Raw genomic sequence first — 23652 nt, 5'->3', positions numbered from 1 at the left:
AGGAAGTAACTGCAGATGTGGTAGAAATAGCAAGACAACTAGAATTAGAAGTGGAGCCTGAAGATGTGACTGAATTGCTGCAATCTCATGATAAAACTAATGGATGAGGAGTTACTTCTTATGCATAAGCAAAGAAAGTAATTTTTTGAGATGGAATCTACTCCTGGTGAAGATGCTGTGAAGATTGTTAAAATGACAACAAAGGATTTAGAATATTATATAAACTCAGTTGATAAAGCAGCAGCAGGGTTTGAGAGTACTGATTCCAATTTTGAAGGAAATTCTACTGTGGGTAAAACGCTGTCAAACAGCATTGCATGCTACAGAGAAATCATTCATGAAAGGAAGAGTCCATCAAGGTGGCAAACTTCATTATTGTCTTATTTTAAGAAATTGCCACGGCCACCCCAGCTGTCTGCAACCATCACCCTGATCAATCAGTAGCCATCAACATCAAGGCAAGGCCCCCCACCAGCAAAAAGATTCTGAAGCCTTATCACTGAAGGCTCAGTGATGGTTAACGTTTTTTTAGGAATAAAGAATTTTTAAATTAAGGTATGTAATTCTACTGCACACTTAATAGACTTCAATATAAACAGAACTTTTATATGCACTTGGAAACTAAAAAATTCGTGTAACTCACTTTTATTGCAATGTTTGCTTTATTGTGGTGGTCTGGAACCAAACCCGCGATCTCTCGGAGGTACGCCTGTATAATGTTCTGTGTCAGTATATTACCTCTGACTATGTGCTTGATACAGTCTCTCCCTTAATCGCTTATGTCATGGGTACTTCCCATTTTACAAATGTGGAGAGTGAGACTGAGTGAACTACCCAACACCAAATTCTTGGTAAGTAGCTCAGGCAGAATTCAACTGAGATTTCTTACCCCACCACCTGAATTCATGTATATTATATGTCTCTTCTTTCTTTATAGTTACCTTCGCTGTGTTCACCTTGTTCTCAAGAGGATTTATGGTAGCCTACATAAATATAAATAACTATGATAGGATTTTTAAAAAAAACTAAGTAGAAAAAAATGACATGAGAGCAGGAACATAAAAAGTGTGTTCCTTTATCTGCCATTATAAAATGTACATTGATTTTTAATCTGCACATTAATTTTTCTAGGCCTGGTTGCAGTATGCCTGAAATCTGGGATGTGGAAGATCCTGCTAATGCTGGGAAACCTCCCTTATGTAACCTCTTAGTAAAGGAGTCCAAGCCTCACTTCACCACTGTATTCCAGAATAGTGTTTACAAAGTCTTAGAAGTTATAGAGGAATGACCGCTGCCTACAGAGAAGTCCACCAGTAATGGTTTTCATGTTTTGCTAATAACTCATGCCTTGTTTTTAATTCAAATCCCCAAAGCTTTTATAAGTAACTGTTTTCAAATGAAAAACGTCTTATTTGGTCAATTTGAATGTCATTCTGATTGTAAAAATACTTATACGTTTATCAGTTGGTTACTATTTCAATGCATCCCTTAAAATTTGCTATGCAAATGAGTATATGCTTGTACTTGACTTAAATATTTGTCTTAAAGTGAGCAAAACTACCTGTATAAAAAATATGGTGGGTCGTGACAAGGGTGATATGAAAATATAGTCACTTTCGAACTGTTTAGGGGCTCATTTTACAGTTCGTGGACTATTGATGCCACTTGCTTTTTTCTCTGCGTTTTGCTCTTGTCTTTTGAACATTTCAGCGATTATTGTAAGTTCCTCAGTCAAGTCAGCCCCTGTCATCAACTTCAGTAAGAATAGATGGGGCAGACGTGGGTATTTGCTATGTAGAACTCTGTTTGTTTCACTTCTTCACATTCTTTTGTTCTCTGTTGCTCTCGTTAATGAAGCATTTCCTGCCTGTTATTAAGCCAAGCTCTTGGACCTAGTCCTTAAGACCAAATTCCTGTTAACTACCAACCATGTGGCATTAGTGTGTGTGCGTCTGTCTGTCTGTCTTTCTCAATATTCTTTGTCAAATAAGTGCTATTTACACATTTAGTTGCTTATCAAGTACTTATTCTTGGTTTAAAAAATTTAATGACAATTGTGTATTTTTAGTATTATTCATTTTTAGTATTGTTCAAATGTTTATATTTTAATAACTTTAAACCACTTAAAATTTTTCATGTATAATTGTAGTCTTAAGAAAAACTATTTTGAACAACCACAAATATAATGCATCTAGAAACTAATGTATATTTGAGTAGACATAATTTATAGTGGAACAGTAGACTGTAGTATGTGGTAATTTTTCTTTTACTATTAAGATACAATAAAATATGACTAATTTTTTTGTCAAACAAGTAAATGAATAATGATAAGTGAATGGAGTTTTTATATTTTACTTTTAAAATTGCCTGTCTTTAATAAGACGAAGCCTTAAACCTTATGTTATAATTTTGGTTCCAAAAAACATCATTTCAGTGTGAGGAATGAATATATTCAGCCTTCCTCTTTGTTTTTTTTCTTTCCTGTTTATTTTTATTTGGAAAATTTTCCAACCTGCTTTAAATTCCTAGTATGAATTTTTGTTTCTTAGAAGTTAATTTGTGTGAAATTAGATTCTTCAAAACAGTGAATCCTCATAGTTTTGAGAAATGGTTTTAAGATTTAACGTTCTAAGCAAACCATGACTCTGGTGGACTACACGTTTAATTACACAGTGTTCTTTTTATTAACCACAGGCAGATTAACCTCATTGTGGATTGTCCTTGAGACCTGAGTCCTCAGGGATGGTTTCCGGTGCCCACTCCGGGGAGCCAGTGAAGAGCTGTTCTCTTTCTGCCTTCTCACCAGAGCCCAAGGACAAGCCTGGTCTGGGGGAAGCACTAGCTTGCTTAGAGCAGACAGCTGCCGAGACAGCCTGGGCTGAGGACTGTGCAGCCCCCAGCCTGCCCCAGAACCCGCCTTTCCCAGGGAGCCTCCTTCCAGCGGAGATTGTCAGTGTCTTCAGGTGCCTGCCCCCTTTTTCTCACTTACCGGGTGACTTATTTCTTGGTCTTTTGCCAGTTTCAGAAAACAAGGAAGCATCTGGGGAGTTGTGGATTAGGAGTAGAATTTGAGCAATGATGAAGCAATGCAGAAAAATGGCAAGTGGGCACTTGAGGTCGAGGAGGATGAGAAGCACCACGGGCAGGAAGAGCGGAAGTGTGTGCTCTGCTTTATTTGCCATTGGTTCTCTCGTAAATATGTTTTGTACATCCAGCAGTTACAATTTTTTTAAAAAAATTTTACTTTTAGTTATTCTCTATTCTTCCCACCTTTCAGTAATTCCTTTCCCAGTAAGTTCACATGTAATTATTTGAAATTCTATATAGGAAAGACATTAAAATACTGTTATAACTGTTTCATATGCTGGGAAAAGATAAAAGTAATCAAATTAGTTTTTTGTTTATTTTTTTCAGAAAACTCCTTTTGTAACAGTATTTATTGATGTAACTCCACCAGCAAGCTATGAGTATATTTTAGGCCAGTCAGTTTAGAACAGAGGCCTTGGGCTACACTGCACACTCAGCCTTGGTCACATCTGGTAGCAGCCGGTGCTGTAGATTTTGAATATCTTTTATGGCAGCACAGAGTAGTGGTAGGTTCGATATACATGACAAAATAGTATTAAAGCTCAGTATTTTATGCATTTTTAGCATTTAAAAATATTTTGCTTTAGTGTGAGGAAGGTTAGGATGGGCAAGGAAGTGATAAAATAGCTATTGCTATGACATAAAAAAAAACAAAGTTGGGGCAGTATTTCTATAAAAAGATAAGCCTCTAAAATTGCTTAGAAACAGCATAGTGTTAAAATAGAACAATGATATTAAGGAGAAAATGAAAGGATGTATCAGAAATAAAGTGATAATGCATAGGGGAATTGTATTTTTATGAATTTTATGCCAGTTTACATGTACTATATATGTTAAATAAAAAAGATCATGAAAAATATAGGAAGTGTTTTTTGATTGTTATTTTCATTTCCTCCTTGGCTGTGGACATGTTCAGCCTCATTCTGTAGTCAGATAACCATGAACTGGTTTGTGACAGATTGCAGTCCTGAATAAATGGGAAGGGCTAAAGGTCCATGAAACTACTTAGTCCTCTCCATCAGTGGTGTATAGGTGTTGAGGTTCTTATATTTATGGCATTATACACTAACATTACTTTGTCATTTCCATCAAGGGACACAATCATTCTTTAAAGCCATATTTTGAGGTTAATTCCAGAATTGCTGAAACCTTTTTTTCATACATTAGATCTAAACCACAGTTTGGTCTCATGACATTTCCTAAATTATAGCTCCTTGTATTTGCTTGATATAAGCATCAACTTAGTTTTTGTTTGTTTGTTTGTTTTGTTTTTAATCTGCTTGGAGGAAAGACAGTTTAGCTTAATTCATGCCTGTATAATTAATTTTTTTACACAGTAACACCTTCATTCTCTGACATGTTTGAGGTCAGTTATTCTCAAATATAGTGTGCATCAGAATCACCTGGAGGGCTTGTTAAAACACAGATTGCTGCACCCCACCACAGAGGTTTCTGATTCAGTTGGCCTAAGGTGGTGCTATATGATCTGAATGTTTGTGTCCCCAAAATTCATATGTTAAAATCCTAATCCCCAAGGAGATGATATTAGGATGTGGGACACTTGGGGGTGATTAGGTCATGAGGATGGAGCTCTCATGAATAAGATTAGTGCACTTATAAAAGAGGCCCAAGAAAACTCCCTCCTCCTCCATCATGTGAGATCACAGCTACAAGGTGCAATCTGTAAGCTAGGAAGTGGGCTCCCACCAGATGCTGAATCAGCTGGCACCTTGATCTTAGACTTCCACCCTCCAGAACTGTAAGAAATAAATTTCTGTTCTTAATAAGGTACCCAGTTTGTGGTATTTTGTTATAGTAGCCCCAAAGTAGTAAGTCAGGTAGGGCCCCCGAATTTGCATTCTAACCAGTTCTCAGATAATGCTGATGATGTTCCTGCAGGGACTGTACTTGAGAAAAGTGGCTCTAATGGATGGGAAGAGACTATCTGGAATCCTGGCCTCTAGAGGGTGCTCCATTCCTGACAGCACTTATCCCACCAGGACAGGCTAGAGGGTCCCTATACTGGGAACTGAATTTTACGGAGTCCTTTCTTTGTCTCTTAGGGAGCGTGCTTCAATGGAACTTGCAAGGAACAAAGAATAGATAAGGTGATTTTTAACCAAGAACAGATAAGGTAATTTTTAACCAGACACTAATACAGCTCACTTTCATTGTGTTTTCTGAATAGGTGGTATGGGTCATTTAAGTATTTTGAACTTGTACACTAGACTGGGCTTAGACCTGTTTCTTTTCAGTTCAGAGATGGAAAAAGAGTGAAATCATTTGAGATCAAATTTACTTTTGTAAAATTACTTTGCCTAAAAGAAAATAGATATATTCAGTGATGTGTGTGGTTTTTAAAACTTCATTTTCCACTTTATTACTTTTGTTTGGCTCCAAAAATCCTTAGTCTTCTCCCTCTATTAGGGAGCAGTTAAGGATCAGCTCTAGTTCACAGATCACCTGTTTCTCTCTTCTGCCTTCCCTTTCTCCTTCCCCCAACTAGACCTTTCTAATTTAAATCCGTAAAATTGTTCCCCGTGCAGAAAAAGAGGAGGTGCTTTTGAACTTCATTATATTCTTTTTTTTTTTTTGTATATATAAATTTATTTATTTATTTATTTATTTTTGGCTGTGTTGGGTCTTCGTTTCTCTGCGAGGGCTTTCTCTAGTTGCGGCAAGCGGGGACCACTCTTCATCGCGGTGCGCAGGCCTCTCACTATCGCGGCCTCTCTTGTTGCGGAGCCCAGGCTCCAGACGTGCAGGCTCAGTAGTTGTGGCTCACGGGCCCAGTTGCTCCGCGGCATGTGGGATCTTCCCAGACCAGGGCTCGAACCCGTGTTCCCTGCATTGGCAGGCAGATTCTCAACCACTGTGCCACCAGGGAAGCCCCAAACTTCATTACATTCTTGAATTGATCTTTATTTCACAGTACTGTATCAGTACAAATACATTTTTACATTCAAAGTTAAAAAGGACATTAAGATATAGAAAAGTCTTGAAAACTCTTTCCTCTTACCTTTCCTCCCATGAGAGAGATTTTAAAATTCTGAATGAATGTGAGAGTTGAAGACTTTTTCTCTTAAGATTTTGAATCATTGTAGTGTAATTAAAAGGTAGATTTTTTTTTTTTTGCAAAGAGCTTAAGATAGTATTGATATTGGCTCTGCTTTCAAAGCAATGCTTTCTGTACTTTTAAATCTAACCCAAAATTCTAATTAAGTAATGAGTTGTCAAAATGACTTTCAAATAAATGGTAGCACTATCGAGTATTCTGTTCATGCAGCATGTGCATTTAAATTCAGCATAATATAATCTCATTGATTTTTTAAAAGTAGCTGGACTTTTTTTCCCTGTATGCAGATTTAATACCTTGAAAGAAAGTTGAATGTAGCAGAATTATGCTCATTCAGTTGTTGTGCTGATTGCTTTTAAAGCTTTAGTACTTACCCATTTCTAAAAAAATAGAAAGAAGTGAAAATAAAAAATGACCATTTCTGAGAAGATTTGGCATCAGGCCATGAAAACTGATTTTTTAAAAATGGTGCCTGAAGGCCAGCTCTTCAGCTCAGCTTTATGGACACAGCTAACATCTCTGGTTCTGCCCCCCTGGGTGATGATGCCCCCTCTGGTCTTCACTCTTGGTATCTGCTTATTAACCAGAGTCCAGATTCAGAGGCCTCCCTCTTGCCCTAGAACATCCTCTTCCTAGGAAGTGCAATTTGGTTATTCACTCCAAATCTATCATGAATTCGGCTTTTTCTAACAAAGACTATTTATGACAGTCGTCCTCAAACTTGTCTGTACATTGTAAATAATTTGTGAAGCTTTGAAAATACTGAAACCTTTCCCTCACCTCCACAGATTGAGATTTAATCAGTCTAGCGTGTGTCCTAAGATTTGGAACTTTAAAAAAAGGCCCAAGTGATATTTTAGAACCAGACCTCTCTGCCTTACGTCTGTATGTCCACCCTTCCCATGTCTCTGCCCAATCGAATTAGAAACGGTAAGCAAGTTTCTCTCACACAGTCTCCTTTATTAATAATGATTGACTTTTTCTACTTTATGAATAATGGAATGTAGTGTTGAGTAGACTCTCTAAGGAAAGAATTCTGTGTTTGGTTAGAGATGAGTGCCATGGTGGCTGTGGGTGGCAGGAGAGTGGCAGCATAGGTATGTATATGTATAAACCCTGATTTGAGTGCCAGTGAGAAATGGGGATATAGCAGCCAACAAACAAAAAACAAAAAGGAATAAAAAGAGACTAATTTAAAAATCACTTTGACATTTTAATATTAGTTGTGGAGAATCAGGTTTTTTTCTTTTTCGTGGAATGTGCTTTCTTGATGAGTTTTCATTTCAAGATACAACTCAACTCAAATGTTAACCTCCTCTGTGAAGCCTTCCCTGACTGCCTATCCTTTGGCTGAGTGAACTGCCCCTACTGTCCACACTCCTGTAACCCCTAAATTCCACACATTTAACATGACTTTTTCTACTGCATTGTGTCCTGTCAGGCGGGACCTATGTCTTATTCCATTCCGAATCCACAGTGCCTCCTAGCACCATGCCTAGCAAGTGGTAACACTTAATGATTTTTTAAATAAACCATACTTTATTCAACAATGCAGTCAATTCCATTGTAGATGGCACTAAAATTTATTTTTTTAAACTAAAAGAAATGGAAGATTATGTATTCCAACTGTGGAGATGAAATAATAAGGAAACGCAGTATCTCCAGATTAGATTAATATCATATATAGGAGAAAAATGTCCTTGATAAACAGCTAAACAAAAATGAACCTCACAACATATCCTAGCTAGCTACCTTGATACATTCAGAAATGGCTGGTAACCAAATAACTACTGGGAAGCAATATGGCAAAGATGGATATGTCTGTCTCCAAAGGAAGGATTCTCTTTGGCCTAGTTTGGGTTGTGTGGCCCAGGATACTATGATGGCCGGTCCTGGGCACATTCACAGCTGGTCAGGAAGCAGGGAACTCTGATTAGGAATTTAGTTCAAGTCTGGGAGGAGGGGATTCCCAAAGGATGGGGAGAGACTCACGTTGTCAGTAGATGAGGATGTTAGACAAAACAGATGACAGCAGTCATACAATTAATATTACCATAATTGAGACAACTAAATTAGAATCCTGGATCCATTCTTTACAAACTTTTTAAGGTAAGACATGTTTATTTATTTGAGAATCAGTCTTCTTACTTTTAAAAAGGATATGCCTCCAAGGGTGGTAATTAAAAACAAGAGAAGTAGACAAATTCACAAACACAGCAGGAAATTTTAACATACCTGTCTTAGAAATTGATGTAATAAGCAGGCAAAAAGGTCAGTAAGGATATACATGATTTGAGTAATAAAGTAATCTTGATGTAATGGTCATATATAGAACAACTACACTGAACAAATGAAAAATACACATTCTATTCTAACATGTGGGACATTTTCAAGAACTGACAAAGCATGAACTCCAGGGAGGCATAAATTTTTTATCTATTTTCTTCACTGATGTAACCTAGAACAGTACCTGGCATATATGTGTGCTCAATATTTGTTGAATGAAAAAAATTGATGCTACGTGGGGCCAAATAGTGATTCTTAAGAAAAATTAATGATTAAAACCCCTTAATGTGAGAAATCAATACAAAATTTAAAAAACAGTTTTAAATACTCCATGAATCAAAGAAGAATCTTATGATGAAAATTTGAGGAAAAAAATAGAACAATGGTATACTACAAACTACTTGAGGGATATAATTAAAGCAAATATAGAAATTTGCTTTTTTCCTATTTAGTCTAAAATGCACATATTAAACTAAAAATGAATTCAAATGTCAATATCAGGAATATAGACAAAGAACAACAGAATACTCCCTCCCCAAACTGAAGGAAATAACAAGCAGAACTTGATGAAGTAGAAAACAACGATATCAAAGCCAAAGTTGGTTATTTGAAATAATTCATAATTGAGAGAAAATAAGTCATAAAAATTAGGAATGGCAAATTACGGAAGCTGCAGACAGTAAGTGGGGGAGATGTTATGCAAAACTTTGTCAATAAATGTGAACACTTAGATAAATGGTTAAATTCCTAGAAAAATACAACTAATCCAAAAAGAAATAGAACTTAGGAATAATCTTATCCCTAGCAAAGAGATTGAATTAGTAATATTTTAAGATCTCCCCTCAAAGAAAACAACAAATCCAGAGAGTTTTGCAGACCTCTTCTGCTAAACATTCAAGATACCGATTATATCAATTTTGTACAAACACCCAGAGAATAGGAGATAAGAGAACTCCAGTTTTTTGGCAACTGTAACATTAAACAACAAGAGCAGAGTAGGATTAATACAGTATAGGAAAATTACAGGTCCATTACATTCATGAACAAAGATGTAAACAAGAACCAAGAATGAATTGAACATAAGTTGTAAAAATACTAGTTTACCTCAAATTGACCTATATTTTAATCAACATACCAATAGGGCTTTTTATAGAGCTTGATAAGCTGAATGTAAAATTTTTATGGATGAATAATCAAGACAAATCTGAAGAAGGACATGAAAGGACATTTTTTCCTATCATCTAGAAAGATTTATCACAACAGCAGTAAAAGTATCACCACAGGGATATGGAAATTGACTAACAGAATAATAGATAGCTCAAAATAAACGTGCATATATTTAATAAATGAAGCTGACAATTGGTTATCTATATGGAAAACAATAAATTGTTTCCCTACCACACATCATACATAAAAATAAAATTCCAGATAGATGAAGACCTAAGTATGAGAGAGAATACTGTAAAATCTAGAATACAATATAGGATAATATCTTTATGTCCTCAAGGAGAATTTCCTCAAAGAAGGACTTCCTAAAATCCCAAAACAATAACTTTTTTTAAAAAATTTTATTTATTTTTCATTGCGTTGGGTCTTCGTTGCCTTGTGCGGGCTTTCTCTAATTGCGGCGAGCGGGGACTACTCTTCATTGTGGTGCATGGTCTTCTCATTGCGGTGGCTTCTCTTGTTGCAGAGCATGGGCTCTAGGCGTGTGGGCTTCAGTAGTTGCAGCGTGTGGGCTCTAGGGTGCGCGGGCTTCAGTAGTTGTGGCACACGAGCTTAGTTGCTCCATGGCATGTGGGATCTTCCCGGACCAGGGCTTGAACCCATGTCCCCTGCATTGGCAGGTGAATTCTTAACCACTGTGCCAACAGGGAAGTCCAAAACACTGACTGTAAAGGAGTGATCAATTCACTATGTTATGGTTAATAACTTCTATTCACTAAAAGACATGAAGAGAGTGAAGCAAGCCATGATGTGTAGAAGATATATGCAACTTGTCTACCTGACAAAAGATTAGTATACAGAATAAAGAACTCCTACAAAGAGTAAAAATAATGAAAAGAAAAATTGGCCAAAAACCTGGCATTTCCTGAAAAAGAAATGCAAATGGCTCATAATCTTTAAAAAAATCCAACCTATTCATAATCAGGGAAATGCAAAATGCAACCACAATTAAAACATTTATAACTTGCAACATTGGTTAAAATTTTAAAGTACTAGGAAAAGGGTGGGACAACACGAAGTCTTCTTCCTTCCCAGTAGTGGGTAATTATTTTGGAAATAAATGGCATTTCCTGATAAATCTGAGATTATACATACTAAGACCCGACTTCTCCATGCCTTAGATTTATACCCCAGAAAAATTCCTACACGTGCATCAGGATACATGCCTAAGAAGTTTACTGCCAAGTGTTCATAACAGCAGAAAATCAGGAAATCACTTGCACATGTGTCTGGAGTAAATAGAGTGGATAAAGACATTGAGGTATAGTCATCCAGCAGTGTCCTATTGAATATGTAAAACTAAAACAGCTGTAGGCAACAACATGGATGACTCCTGGGGAAATATTGTTAAGCCAAAAAAAAAAAAAACTAATTTGCAGAAGAATGCATGTGATGTGAGTTCATTTAGAGAAAGTTCAAAAACATGTAAAGTTAAACAACACATTTTTAAGGGATTAAAACATGGTAAAATATGAAGAAAAACAAGTAAATTATAAGTAAAATTAGATTAGTGACTGTCTCTCAGAGAATGGAAGGCACAAAGGGGTCTTCAAAGTTGAAGTGTATGTGTTCTTTAAAATTGGGTAGTGGGTACATGGATGTGATTTTACTATAATTGTTTATACTTTATGCATATTTTATAATTATTCTTCAACAAATATTCAATATTGAAAAAACAAATAGACACTCTCAGATACTAATACACATGAAAAGGAGAGCCCACCATAGGTGTGGCAGGTGGTTGAGAGAAAATCCTCAATTTCTCTGGCAATCACAATTTGTAAATAGTATTTCCCTTGGTGCCTGGCACACCATTGGCCCTCAGTTCAATATGAAGGGAACAGAGGGAGGAGGGAAACAGGTGTCTCATTTAAAAGGCCAGCAGCAACCATTTAGGATGATAAAATCTGTTACTGAACTCAGGTCCAGCTGCTCACCGCTCAAAAATCAATACCCCAGAGGCAGTTGGTGGTGGAAAGGAAAGTTGCTTTTAATCAGAAAGCCAGCGATCTGGGAAGAAGGCAGAACTGTGTCCCCCAAAACCAAATCTGAAGATTCTGCTCGGCCATGAAAGTTTTAAAGGGAAAAGGAGAAGGAATCTCAGTTAATCATTGAGATATGGTGTCAGAGGAGTTGCCACCCCACCCCCACCCATTGTGTGCAGGCTCCTTGACTTCTTGTGATCTTCCTCTAGATGTTATCTTGTTCAAACAGTTTGTTCACACGGTTTGTTCCCAAGATTACTGAAGGTGAAGCTAGGGAAGAGATCTGGTCATCTGTTAATTACTTATTCTTCATTTCTACTTCTTTGATCTATGGAAAGAACCAACAGGCTAGGCAACGTACTGTGTGATCAGAAGATTTGAAAAGTGTGCTAGGGCTGGAGATGAGCAGAGCACAGGAGTGCCTGAAACCAAGTTTAGTTACAATATAGCTTTGCTAAAGGGACAAGGCAGACAGTAACACAATCATAGTAGGGGACTTTAACACCCCACATTCACCAATAGACAGATCATCCAAAATGAAAATAAATAAGGAAACACAAACTTTAAATGACACATTAAACAAGGTGGACTTAATTGATATTTATAGGACATTCCATCCAAAAACAACAGGATACATTTTCTTCTCAAGTGCTCATGGAACATTCTCCAGGGTAAATCATATCTTGGGTCACAAATCAAGCCTTGGTAAATTTAAGAAAATTGAAATCATATCAAGTATCTTTTCCGACCACAATGCTATGAGATTAGTTATCAATTACAGGAAAAAACTGTAAAAAATATAAACACATGGAGGCTAAACAGTATGCTACTAAATAACCAAGAGAGCACTGAAGAAATCAGAGGAAATCAAAAAATGCCTATAAACAAATGACAATGAAAACACAATGACCCAAAACCTATGGGATGCAGCAAAAGCAGTTCTAAGAGGGAAGTTTATACCAATACTATCCTACCTCAAGAAACAAGAAACATCTCAAATAAACAATCTAAGCTTACACCTAAAGCAATTAGAAAAAAAGAACAAAAAAACCCCCCAAAGTTAGCAGAAGGAAAGAAATAATAAAGATCAGATCAGAAATAAATGAAAAAGAAATGAAGGAAACAATAGCAAAGATCAATGAAACTAAAAGCTGGTTCTTTGAGAAGATAAACAAAATTGATAAACCACTAGCCAGACTCATCAAGAAAAAAAGGGAGAAGACTCAAATCAACAGAATTAGAAATGAAAAAGGAGAAGTAACAACTGACCCTGCAGAAATACAAAGAATCATGAGGGATTAATACAAGCAACTATATGCCAAATGGACAAATTCTTAGAAAAGCACAACCTTGTGAGACTGAACCAGGAAGAAATAGAACATATAAACAGACCAATCACAAGCACTGAAACTGTGATTAGAAATCTTCCAACAAACAAAAGCGCAGGACAGATGGATTCACAGGTGAATTCTATCAAACATTTAGAGGAGAGCTAACACCGATCCTTCTCAAACTTCCAAAATATAGCAGAGGGAGGAACACTCCCCAACTCGTTCTACGAGGTCACCATCACCCTGTGATACCAAAACCAGAAAATAAAAACTAAAAATAAAATAAAAAATAAAAATATAAAACTATAGGCCAATATCACTGATGAACATAGATGCAAAAATCCTCAACAAAATACTAGCAAACAGAATCCAACAGCACATTAAAAGGATCATACACCATGATCCAGTGGGGTTTATCCCAGGAATGCAAGGATTCTTCAATATACACAAATCAAACAATGTGGTACACCACATTAACAAATTGAAGGATAAAAACCATATGATAATGTTAATAGATGCAGAAAAAGCTTTTGACAGAATTCAACACCGATATATGATAAAAACTCTCCAGAAAGTAGGCATAGAGGGAACTTACCTCAACATAATAAAGGCCATATATGACAAACCCACAGCAAACATCATTCTCAATGTTGAAAAACTGAAACCATTTCCTCTAAAATCAGGAACAAGACAAGGATGCCCACTCTCACCACTATTATTCAACATAGTTTTGGAAGTTTTAGCCACAGCAGTCAGAGAAGAAAAAGAAATAAAAGGAATCCGAATCGGAAAAGAAGAAGTAAAGCTGGCACTCTTTGCAGATGATATGATACTATACATAGAGAATCCTAAAGATGCCACCAGAAAACTACTAGAGCTAATAAATGAATTTGGCAAAGTAGCAGGATACGAAATTAATGCACAGAAATCCCTTGCATTCCTATACACTAATGATGAAAAATCTGAAAGAAATGAAGGAAACACCCCTATTTACCATTGCAACAAAAAGAATAAAATACCTAGGAATAAACCTACCTAAGGAGACAAAAGACCTGTATGCAGAAAACTGTAAGACACTGATGAAAGAAATTAAAGATGATACAGACAGATAGAGAAATATACCATGTTCTTGGATTGGAAGAATCAATATTGTGAAAATGACTATACCCAAAGCAATCTACAGATTCAATGCAATCCCTATCAAACTACCAATGGCATTTTTCACAGAACTAGAACAAAAAATTTTACAATTTGTATGGAAACACAAAAGACCCTGAATAGCCAAAGCAATTTTGAGAAAGAAAAACGGAGCTGGAGTAATCAGGCTTCCTGACTTCAGACTATACTGCAAAGTCTACAGTAATCAAGACAGTATGGGACTGGCACAAAAACAGAAATATAGATCAATGGAACAGGATAGAAAGCCCAGAGATAAACCCACACACATATGGTCACCTTATCTTTAAAGGAGGCAAGAATATACAATGGAGAAAAGACAGCCTCTTCAATAAGTGGTGCTGGGAAAATGGGACAGCTACATGGAAAAGAATGAAATTAGAACACTTCTTAACACCATACACAAAAATAAACTCAAAATGGATTAAAGACTTAAATGTAAGGCCAGACACTATAAAACTCTTAGAGGTAAACATAGGAAGAACACTCTATGACATAAATTACAGCAAGATCCTTTTTGACCCATCTCCTAGAGAAATGGACATAAAACGAAAAATAAACATATGGAACCTAATGAAACTTGAAAGCTTTTGCACAGCAAAGGAAACAAGATGAAACAGACAACCCTCGGAATGGGAGAAAATATTTGCAAACGAAGCTAATGACAAAGGATTAATCTCCAAAATATACAAGCAGCTCATGCAGCTCAATATCAAAAATACAAACACCCCAATCCAAAAATGGGCAGAAGATCTAAATAGACATTTCTCCAAAGAAGATATTTAGATTGCCAACAAACACATGAAAGGATGCTCAACATCACTAATTAGAGAAATGCAAATCAAAATTACAATGAGGTATCACCTCACACCAGTCAGAATGGCCATTATCAAAAAATCTACAAACAATAAATGCTGGAGAGGGTGTGGAGAAAAGGGAACCCTCTTGCACTGTTGGTGGGAATGTAAATTGATACAGCCACTATGGAGAACAGCATGGAGGTTCCTTAAAAAACTAAAAATAGGACTACCATACGACCCAGCAATCCCACTACTGGGCATATACCCTGATACATAATTCAAGAAGAGTCATGTACCATAATGTTCATTGCAGCACTATTTACATTAGCCAGGACATGGAAGCCACCTAAGTGTCCATCGACAGATGAATAGATAAAGAAGATGTGGCACATATATACAATGTAATATTGCTCAGCCATAAAAAGAAACGAAATTGAGTTATTTGTAGTGAGGTGGATGGACCTAGAGTCTGTCATACAGAGTGAAGTAAGTCAGAAAGAGAAAAACAAATACCGTATGCTGACACATATATATGGAATCTAAAAAAAAATAAAAAGACGTAGAGAATGGATTTGAGGACGTGGGGAGGGGGAAGGGTAAGCTGGGACGAAGGGAGAGAGTGGCATGGACATATATACACTACCAGATGTAAAATAGATAGCTAGTGGGAAGCAGCCACATAGCACAGGAAGATCAGCTCGGTGCTTTGTGACCACCTAGAGGGGTGGGATAAGGAGGGCAGGAGGGAGACCAAGAGGGAGGGGATACGAGGGTATATGCATACGTATAGCTGATTCACTTTGTTATAAAGCAGAAACTAACACAACATTGTAAAGCAGTTATACTCCAATAAGGATGTTAAAAAAAAATCATATAAAAAAAAAAGTGACAAAGCAAAAGGGGTTTCCTGCTGAGGGTGGTTACAGTATCTGTAAAACAACTGCATCAGACAGTGGGTCTGTGACTCTACTGTCCTAATCCTTAACTGCTTAAGCCTACTTTTTTTGACTCAGGGAGGCGTGGGAGATTTCAGCTTATCTACAAACGAGACAGGAGACATGGAGCGGTCTTTGTATTGTACTTGAGGGGGCTGGGGGCGCAGGGTTCTGCTGGGTTCCAAAACCACAGGCCGTTAGAAGAAAGTGTTTGCTGGCAAGGTTGAAGTCAACATCTTTTTATAAATGGAGAAGCTGAGGCTGTGAGAGGGAAAGTGACCTGCCCACGTTCCGGCTAGTACTCAGTAGTAAAGCTGAGATTAGAAAGTTGCTCCCCGGGGCCTAGCCCGAGGCACCCCATTCATCTTGGTGTGGTAGGAAGAACATGGCCTTGGCCTTGGGAACACAGTTAATGGGGCTGGAATCCAGACTCTGACACTCAGCTCTACAAGTACCAAGTCAGTTACATCTGGAAAGCCCAATTTCCCCCTGGGTAAAATGGGGATAAGAAATAATGCCAGTCTCACATGGCTGTTATGTAGATTACATGAGGTATTGTATGTAAAAGTTTTGTAGTCAGAGTGTAATACATGCCAGTTCCCTCCTTTACCTCCTACCCGTGATGGCAGTGGATGAGGAGGCTGAAATGACGTGGCCTCGTCAGACCCCCACACCCAGGCAGGAAGGCACCACACTGGAGAGTGAAAGAGACTCCTGTGTGTACTGGCACACACAAGGGCACATCGGGGTTTCTAGTTAAGTGTGTCTTGGTGCCCCTTGCTTCGTGTTTTTGATACTCATACAGAATTTATTTCTAGTTCCAGGTGACTAAACATTCGCTTTGCATTTGTGCAAATGATTATTGTGGTTCCCTGTTTACTCCAGACACAAAGACCTTTTGTTATCACCAAAAGATCCCTATGGTAACAGAAGAATCATGCTGAGCAAAGATTTCTGCCAAGAATCAATTTCCTGAAGTCAGGAGGCCTTATCATTCATAGTCTGTGTGCAAAGCTTTTTTTTTTTAATGAATGGTAGCCTCCTTTATTGATTTCTCCCTTCACCCAGCCTCCCATTGCTTGCTGTTTCCCCCTGACTTCTGGAATCTTACCCTGGGTGGTAAAGAATTGGCGAGACATTCCCTACCCAAGGAGGTGCTGTGCAAAGCCAACTCACCCCAGCACTGGGACCTTTTAGCTTGGCTGGGAGCAGAGGTGTGGCAGGCTGGGGGGCTTTGTGGTGCCCCCAAAGGGCCACTGGGAGGTTGGCTGAAGGTCCTCAGTAAATGTTTACTTGAGGCAGATCTGGGTCACATTTTAGCTATGTGATCTCAGGCAAACTAATTAACTTCTGAGTATCTGGAGAATATTCTACATGACAGAAATTGTAGGATTTAGTTTCATTTTTTGTTGCAGTTTAACATACATATATTGAGTACCTGCTGTATGCCAGGCACTGGGAAATCATCATAGAATAAATAAGTCACGCTCCCTGCTATCAAGGAGAGCCAGAATTAAGTTCAGGGACGTACAAGTTTTATCCCAAGCACACTGGTTAGGAGCACATGTGCTGCTGAGGGTCAGAGCAGGGCAGGCAGCCTGGCTTTGCCATTCTCTGGAAAAGGCTAAGGGATCTTAGGGAACACATTAACCTTTGTAAATTTCTGTTTTCAGGTCTGTAAAATAGGAATAATGATTCTTCATAGCCTGGGTGTGACGTTTAAATGAGATCTAATTTTTGTGACCAAGTTACTGCCAGCTCTCTGTGCTCAATCTTCCATTTCACATAAGAATAAAAATGATCTAGGGATCTCGTCCCACCTGCTGTTGTTTCACCTCGCTGGCCTGTCAATCACACCAACATCTTCTTTCATCTTCTTTCCTATCGCTGTTCTCTCCTCCTCACCCTGAACTCAGCAGGCAGCTCTTTTCCTTTAAGCCCCCTGGACACGGCTGGCCAGACACCAGAGCCACCACATCACACACTTCCCCTGAGGTCTGGGGTGAAAGGAGGGCCTGGGTGGTGGTGCTGCCATTGTGCTCCCATTAAGACCTCGGGAAATGTTTCGCTGGCTAGGCTTCCTCCCTTGGCCCTGCCCTCTGCCGGGCTGCTGGACGCTGTCCTTGCTCTGTTTCACTCTCCTTCCTCCTCTGGTCAACAGCCCCCCACTTCCAGCCACTAGTGAGCCCCCTCTGGTCAAGTCCTAAGTTCTCCTTCATTACGCAGAGCAATTTATCTCCTCCTTGCCTAACCCTTTTTTTAAAAAATTGCGGTAAGAACACTTAACATGAGATCTGCCTTCCTAACAAATTTTAAGAGTACAGTAGAGTATTGTTAACAGGAGGCACAATGTTGTACAGCAGATCTCTAGAACTTTTTCATCTTGCTTAAGTGAAACTTTATACCTGTTGGTTAGTAATTCCCTATCTCCCCCTCCCACAAGCCCGTGGCAACCACCATTCTATTCTTTGCTTCTAAGAGTTTGACTATTTTAGATACCTGATATAAGTGGAATCATGCAGTATTGGGCCTGTGACTGATTTATTTCACTTAGCATAATGTCTTCAAGGTCCATCCATGTTGTCACATATAGCAGGATTTCCTCCTTTTTAAAAAGATCGAATAATATTCCATGGAATGTATATACCACATTTTCTAAATCCATTCATTTGTCGATAGACATTTAGGTTGTTTCCACAAGTTGGTTATTATGAATGCAGTGAACATGGCAGTGCTAATATCTCTTTGAGATCCTGATTTCAATTCTTTTCTCTAACCTTCTTATCTAGGTTATCTATTCCCAGGGGGCTTCTCATTCATAACCAGACATTTCTGTTACGTTATTTTTCCCAACCAGAGGATCAGGAATCTCTTTGAAAAGAATTCCCTATCAAGCTTAAATAGCAGACACCTTAAAAACATTCTCCCTCTGGGACATCCTTGGTGGCGCAGTGGCTAAGAGTCCGCCTGCCAGTGCAGGGGACACGGGTTCAATCCCTGGTCCGGGAAAATCCCACATGCCGCAGAGCAGCTAAGCCCGTGCACCACAACTACTGAAGCCTACATGCCCTAGAGCCCATGCTCTGAAACAAGAGAAGCCACCACAATGAGAAGCCCGCACAGTGCAACGAAGAGTAGCCCCCGCTCGCCGCAACTAGAGAAAGCCCATGAGCAGCAACGAAGACCCGACGCAGCCAAAAATAAATAAATAAAATAAAATAAATAAATTTATTTAAAAAAAATTCTCCCTCCATTTCCCTTCCCTTAATCATAGTGCCGAGCACAGATGAGCAAGTCAGGGTGGAACTGATCACTAACCATTCTTAATACTGAAAACCTCTGAGGTTTTCTTTTTGTGCTTTTCCTCCCAGATATCTCCCCAACCCCTCCAGAATAATTTTTTGCTGTTCCTCTTTGCTGTTCATTGAGAGTAGGAATAATTCATCCAAACTTAAGGAGAGGAAAAAAAAGCTTTGGGGGGGGAGGAAGGGAGGAGAAAATCAATCTCCTGTCAAAATAGTCTGGCTCCCACATGTGCCCCTTTCGCTCAGCCTTTGCTTAAAGCGGGCCTGGCTGGTTGAGACGGGATGGGCCGGGAGCTCTGCTCAGCACAGCATCTGTCACTCCCTGCAGAGCTAGGAATGCCTTCTGAGCTGAACAGGAAAATGACTAAGTGATGACAGAGAAATGGCTGCCAATTCCAAGTAGAATTGCCACCTCGGAGAACGCACAGCATTGTCTTTTCACGTGGTATTTTCACAACGACCTTGCACTCCCTGCAGAGGCTTATGATCTGAAGATTTGATTCCTGTCCAAATGCCCAGGCATCCACTGACTCCTAGAGTTGTAGAGTTTTATGCTGGGAAAAATCCTTTTGAGTGAAAGGCAAAGTTATAAGCTGTGAAATTGGTTTTGGAAGTGTTACCGAACCAAACCTGGGTCCACTTGCTGGCATAATACAGCCAATCTACTGACACTGGGTTGTGGTGAAAGAAAGTGCAGCATTTATCATAAGGTGCCAGATGAGAAGTCCAGGACAACTCATGCTCAAAAGACCCGAACTCCTCAAGGGGTTTCAGGGAGGTATTTTTAAAGGCAAAGTGAGGGAGGGGAGTTGCAGGGTATGTGATCAGCTTGTGCACAGTTGTCTAATTTGTTGGTGGTGAGATAACAGGGTGGTGTCACAGGGGTTAGGTTCTCAGTCCTCAGGTACCAGTAGGCCTGGGGGCTATGTGCTCCATGATTTTCAAGTGGTTTAATTCTTCCATTTGGCAGAGGTTTTAGCATCTGTAAAACAACTCAGGAAATGTACATCAGATACTGTTATCTAGGTACTTCAGAGAGGAACTAAAGCAGAGGATATGGGGGAGGGGTCTGCCCCAGGAAGGCCCCATAGGATCCTGCTTGGTCATAGCATAGGAAATTCCTAAGGAAAGTTTCAAGAATTCCAAGGTTTCTGAGTGAATGCTGAGGAAAGAACACTGGACTTATTCTAGAAGACTTAAGTGTTAGTTTCCACTTTGACACTAACATTTTGTGTGTTATTGGGCAAATTACTTCTCTGAACTTTTTCTCACCTATAAAATGAGGATGTTGAATGGGAACAGTAATTTTCAAATTGTGTTCCTAGGGTCCTATGTGTCAATAAGTTGGGGAAATGCTGGAATAAATGACTTAGAATACTTTAGTAATGACCTTCTCAGAACCTTTAATATGCCAATATGCACAATGACTTTCCAGGACAAGGATAACCTGCAAGTTCTCATAAGCAATTAAAAGCCCTTTAGTGGAGGAGGTGGCAGTCAAGCCACTTATGACTTTATTGGTACTAAATGAAACTTGTTCTGGACATTTAGTTACACAGTTCAAGAAGGTGGAGAGAAGCTAGAGGAGTGTAAAGAAGAGCAGCACAAGTCCTGAAGGTAAAGAAAGTGAGTCCCATGAGAATAAAAATCAATAGAAATGAGGATGTGAAGTTAGAAGGAGAGATGGATAAAAGGCAATTTGACTGATATTCACTTATATGAAGGGCTTTAATGAAGAGTTGGAAGTCATGGAGGGCTAATTAAAGGTAGAATGACTTGAAGTTTAAATAATAAGAAAAAAATCTTACATGTTTGCTCAGTTCCATGTTTGCTCTTCATGCCTTTGTGTAGCTCATGATTTCCACCTGGTATCATTTTCCTTCTACAGGAAGGACTTCCTTCACATTTCCTGTGGTGCAGGTCTGCTAGTGATGTATTCTTTCAGCTTTTGTATGACCGAAATGGTCTTTATTTTGCCTTTGTTTTGAAATATAGTTTTACAGAGTGAAGAATTCTAGGTAGACAGTTTTTTCTTTCAGTACTTTAAAGATGTTGCTCCACCGTCTTCCTGCTTTCAGCACCTCCAAGAAGAAATCTGCTGTAATTCTTATTTTTCTTCCTCCATATGTAGTATGTCAGTATTCTCTGGATGCTTTTAAAATTTGCCCTTTCTCACTTGCTTCTTAGCAATTTGATTGGGATGGGTCTTGGTATAGTTTTCTTCATGTTTCTTGACCTTGGGCTTCATTGAGCTTTCTTTGATCCATGGGTTTATAGTAGTCATCAAATTTGGAGAATTTTAAGCCATTAGTTCTTCAAATAAATTTTCTGTCCATACCCCTTTCTCTGTTGTCTCTTTTGGAGACTCCAGCTACTTACATTTTAGGCTGCCTGTAATTGTCCTGCAGCTTACCGATTTTTTTGGCGGGGGGTTGGGGCAGGAGGGAGGGATTCTTTTTACTCTCTGTGTTTCATTTCAGGTGGTTTCTATTGCTGTGCCTTTAAGTTCACTAATCTTCCCCCCTGAAATGTCTAATCTACTGCGAATACCATTCAGTGTACTTTACATCTTAGACATTATAGTTTTCATGCCCTGAATTTCTATGTGGGTCTTTAAAAAATATTTCCATGTCTCTCCAGAACTTTTGAGCATATTGGGTAAAATACATTTTAATAAATGATTTAATGTCCTTCTCTGCTTGTTCTACTATCTATGTTAGTTTGGGGTCAGTTTCTATTGATAGATTAATCTTCTCATGATTTCTTGTTTCTTTGCATATCTGAAAATCTTTGATTATGCCAAACATTGTGAATTTTATCCTGTTTGGTGCTGATTCTTTTTATATTCCTATAAATATCCTTGAACTTTGTTCTGTGATACAATTAAGTTACTTTGAAACAGATCTTATATGTCTTGCTTTTATAGTTTTTTTAGGTGGGTTCAGAGCTGTGCTCAGTCTAGGACCATTTATTCTCTACTACACGATTTTCCTGGGTACTCTACCCAATGTGTATGAATTATGTGTTTTTCTCTCTGGCTCGTAGAAACAGTCACTATTCACAGTCCTGTGTGAGCACTGGGTGCTGTTCTCTAATCCTTCAAGATGGTTTGCCCCCAGCACTGGATAGGTTCCTTAAGTGCATGTGCTGATCAGTACTGTGCTGAATACCCAGGGAACCTCTACAGATCACCCTCTGGGCAATTCTCTCCTTTTTGGCACTCTGTCTTGCAAGCTCAAGCCCCCTTTACCTCCCCAGACTCTCAATTCAGGGAGTCCATGATCCTCTTTCTGGCTTCCCCCTTCATAGGCTGCAGACTGTAAACTCTCTCAAGGCTGTAATCTGAGGCAATTCTAGGGCTCACCTCATTAGTTAGCTATCTCTGGGATCACTGTCCTTTGTTGCCTAATATCCAGTGACTTAAAAATCTTTTTTTCCTATATTTTGTCTCTGTTGTTATTTCAGTAGGAGGGTAAATCCAGTTCCTTTTACTCTATCTCAGGTAGAATCAAAAGTCTTTAACTTAAAATTGTAGCAGAAGATTGTAGCAGAACATAAGCAAGTGTTTTTTTCTATCACTATTAGGAAAAAAATCATAGAGATAGGAGACTCAGGGATATTTTGGAGTCCTCGTCTTGGAGGCCTTAATAAAGGGGACAGAATGTGAGGGCAATCTGACTGTGACATCTGTCACCCCATTGATCATGAGGGTTGATTTGGCTGATCTGTCTGGCTAGGCAGGTGTCCCCTTCCTCCCTCAGTGCTCCACAGGCATCCCTCCCAAAGCTGCACACTTAGTTGAAGAGGACAACCTTCACTTATAGAGGAGAACCAGCCTTTAGTCAAGGCTACATGAGTAGCTGCACTCCCCTGCTAGAACCTCCAATCAAGCTCTCCAGGTCCATTTGCAGGAAAACGTAGGGTAGTCAAACTTCCAAGATTGCAGACACATCCAAATGTGGTGCTGCATGTGGCAGTCTGCCTTTCTTTAAAAAATAAAATAAATGAAGTGGACAAATGGCATTAGTAATGGGTGGTTATTTATTAAGATTTCTCTCTGATGTATGTGACAGAAAATAAATTCCAACCTTCAGCAAAAAGAGTCATTTATTGGCTTAATACTTTTCTGGGAAGTCCAAGGAGTTGGGCCAAGCACATCTGTCATTCAAGATATGAATGGCCATTCTAGATCCACATCTTTCCTTAACTCGAGGGCCAACACAGAGAGAATAATCCTCTCCCCAGCAGAAGTAATCTGAATGGCCATTTAAGTCATGTGAACACTGCCAGATTAATTATTGTTTCTAGAGAAATGATTTAAATTACTCTCTGGTTGTTTAGTTTGGATCTTGTTTCTCAGCATCTCCACACTCCCCTCCAACCCTACCCATCTCCAGGATTGATAGTTTTATTAGAATTACATGCAGTGGGGAAGGGAGGGAGT

General features: G+C 38.7%; 1 protein-coding gene across 1 annotated transcript in view; it reads left to right on the top strand.

Annotated features, from left to right (window-relative positions):
• The window catches only part of DPY19L1 (dpy-19 like C-mannosyltransferase 1), a 243399-nt gene that overhangs the window by 88799 nt on the left and 130948 nt on the right, over positions 1-23652 (top strand). Inside the window, exon 22 of the mRNA XM_082399504.1 lies at positions 1132-5221. Within this exon, the coding sequence (XP_082255630.1) occupies positions 1132-1288 (157 nt within the window). The 3' untranslated portion in view covers positions 1289-5221. The remainder of the gene's footprint in view (positions 1-1131; positions 5222-23652) is intronic.

The sequence above is a fragment of the Balaenoptera borealis genome (assembly GCF_965194805.1).
Source record: "Balaenoptera borealis genome assembly, chromosome: 7".
NCBI lineage: Eukaryota > Metazoa > Chordata > Mammalia > Artiodactyla > Balaenopteridae > Balaenoptera > Balaenoptera borealis.
This window is presented reverse-complemented; position numbering and strand designations above follow the sequence as displayed.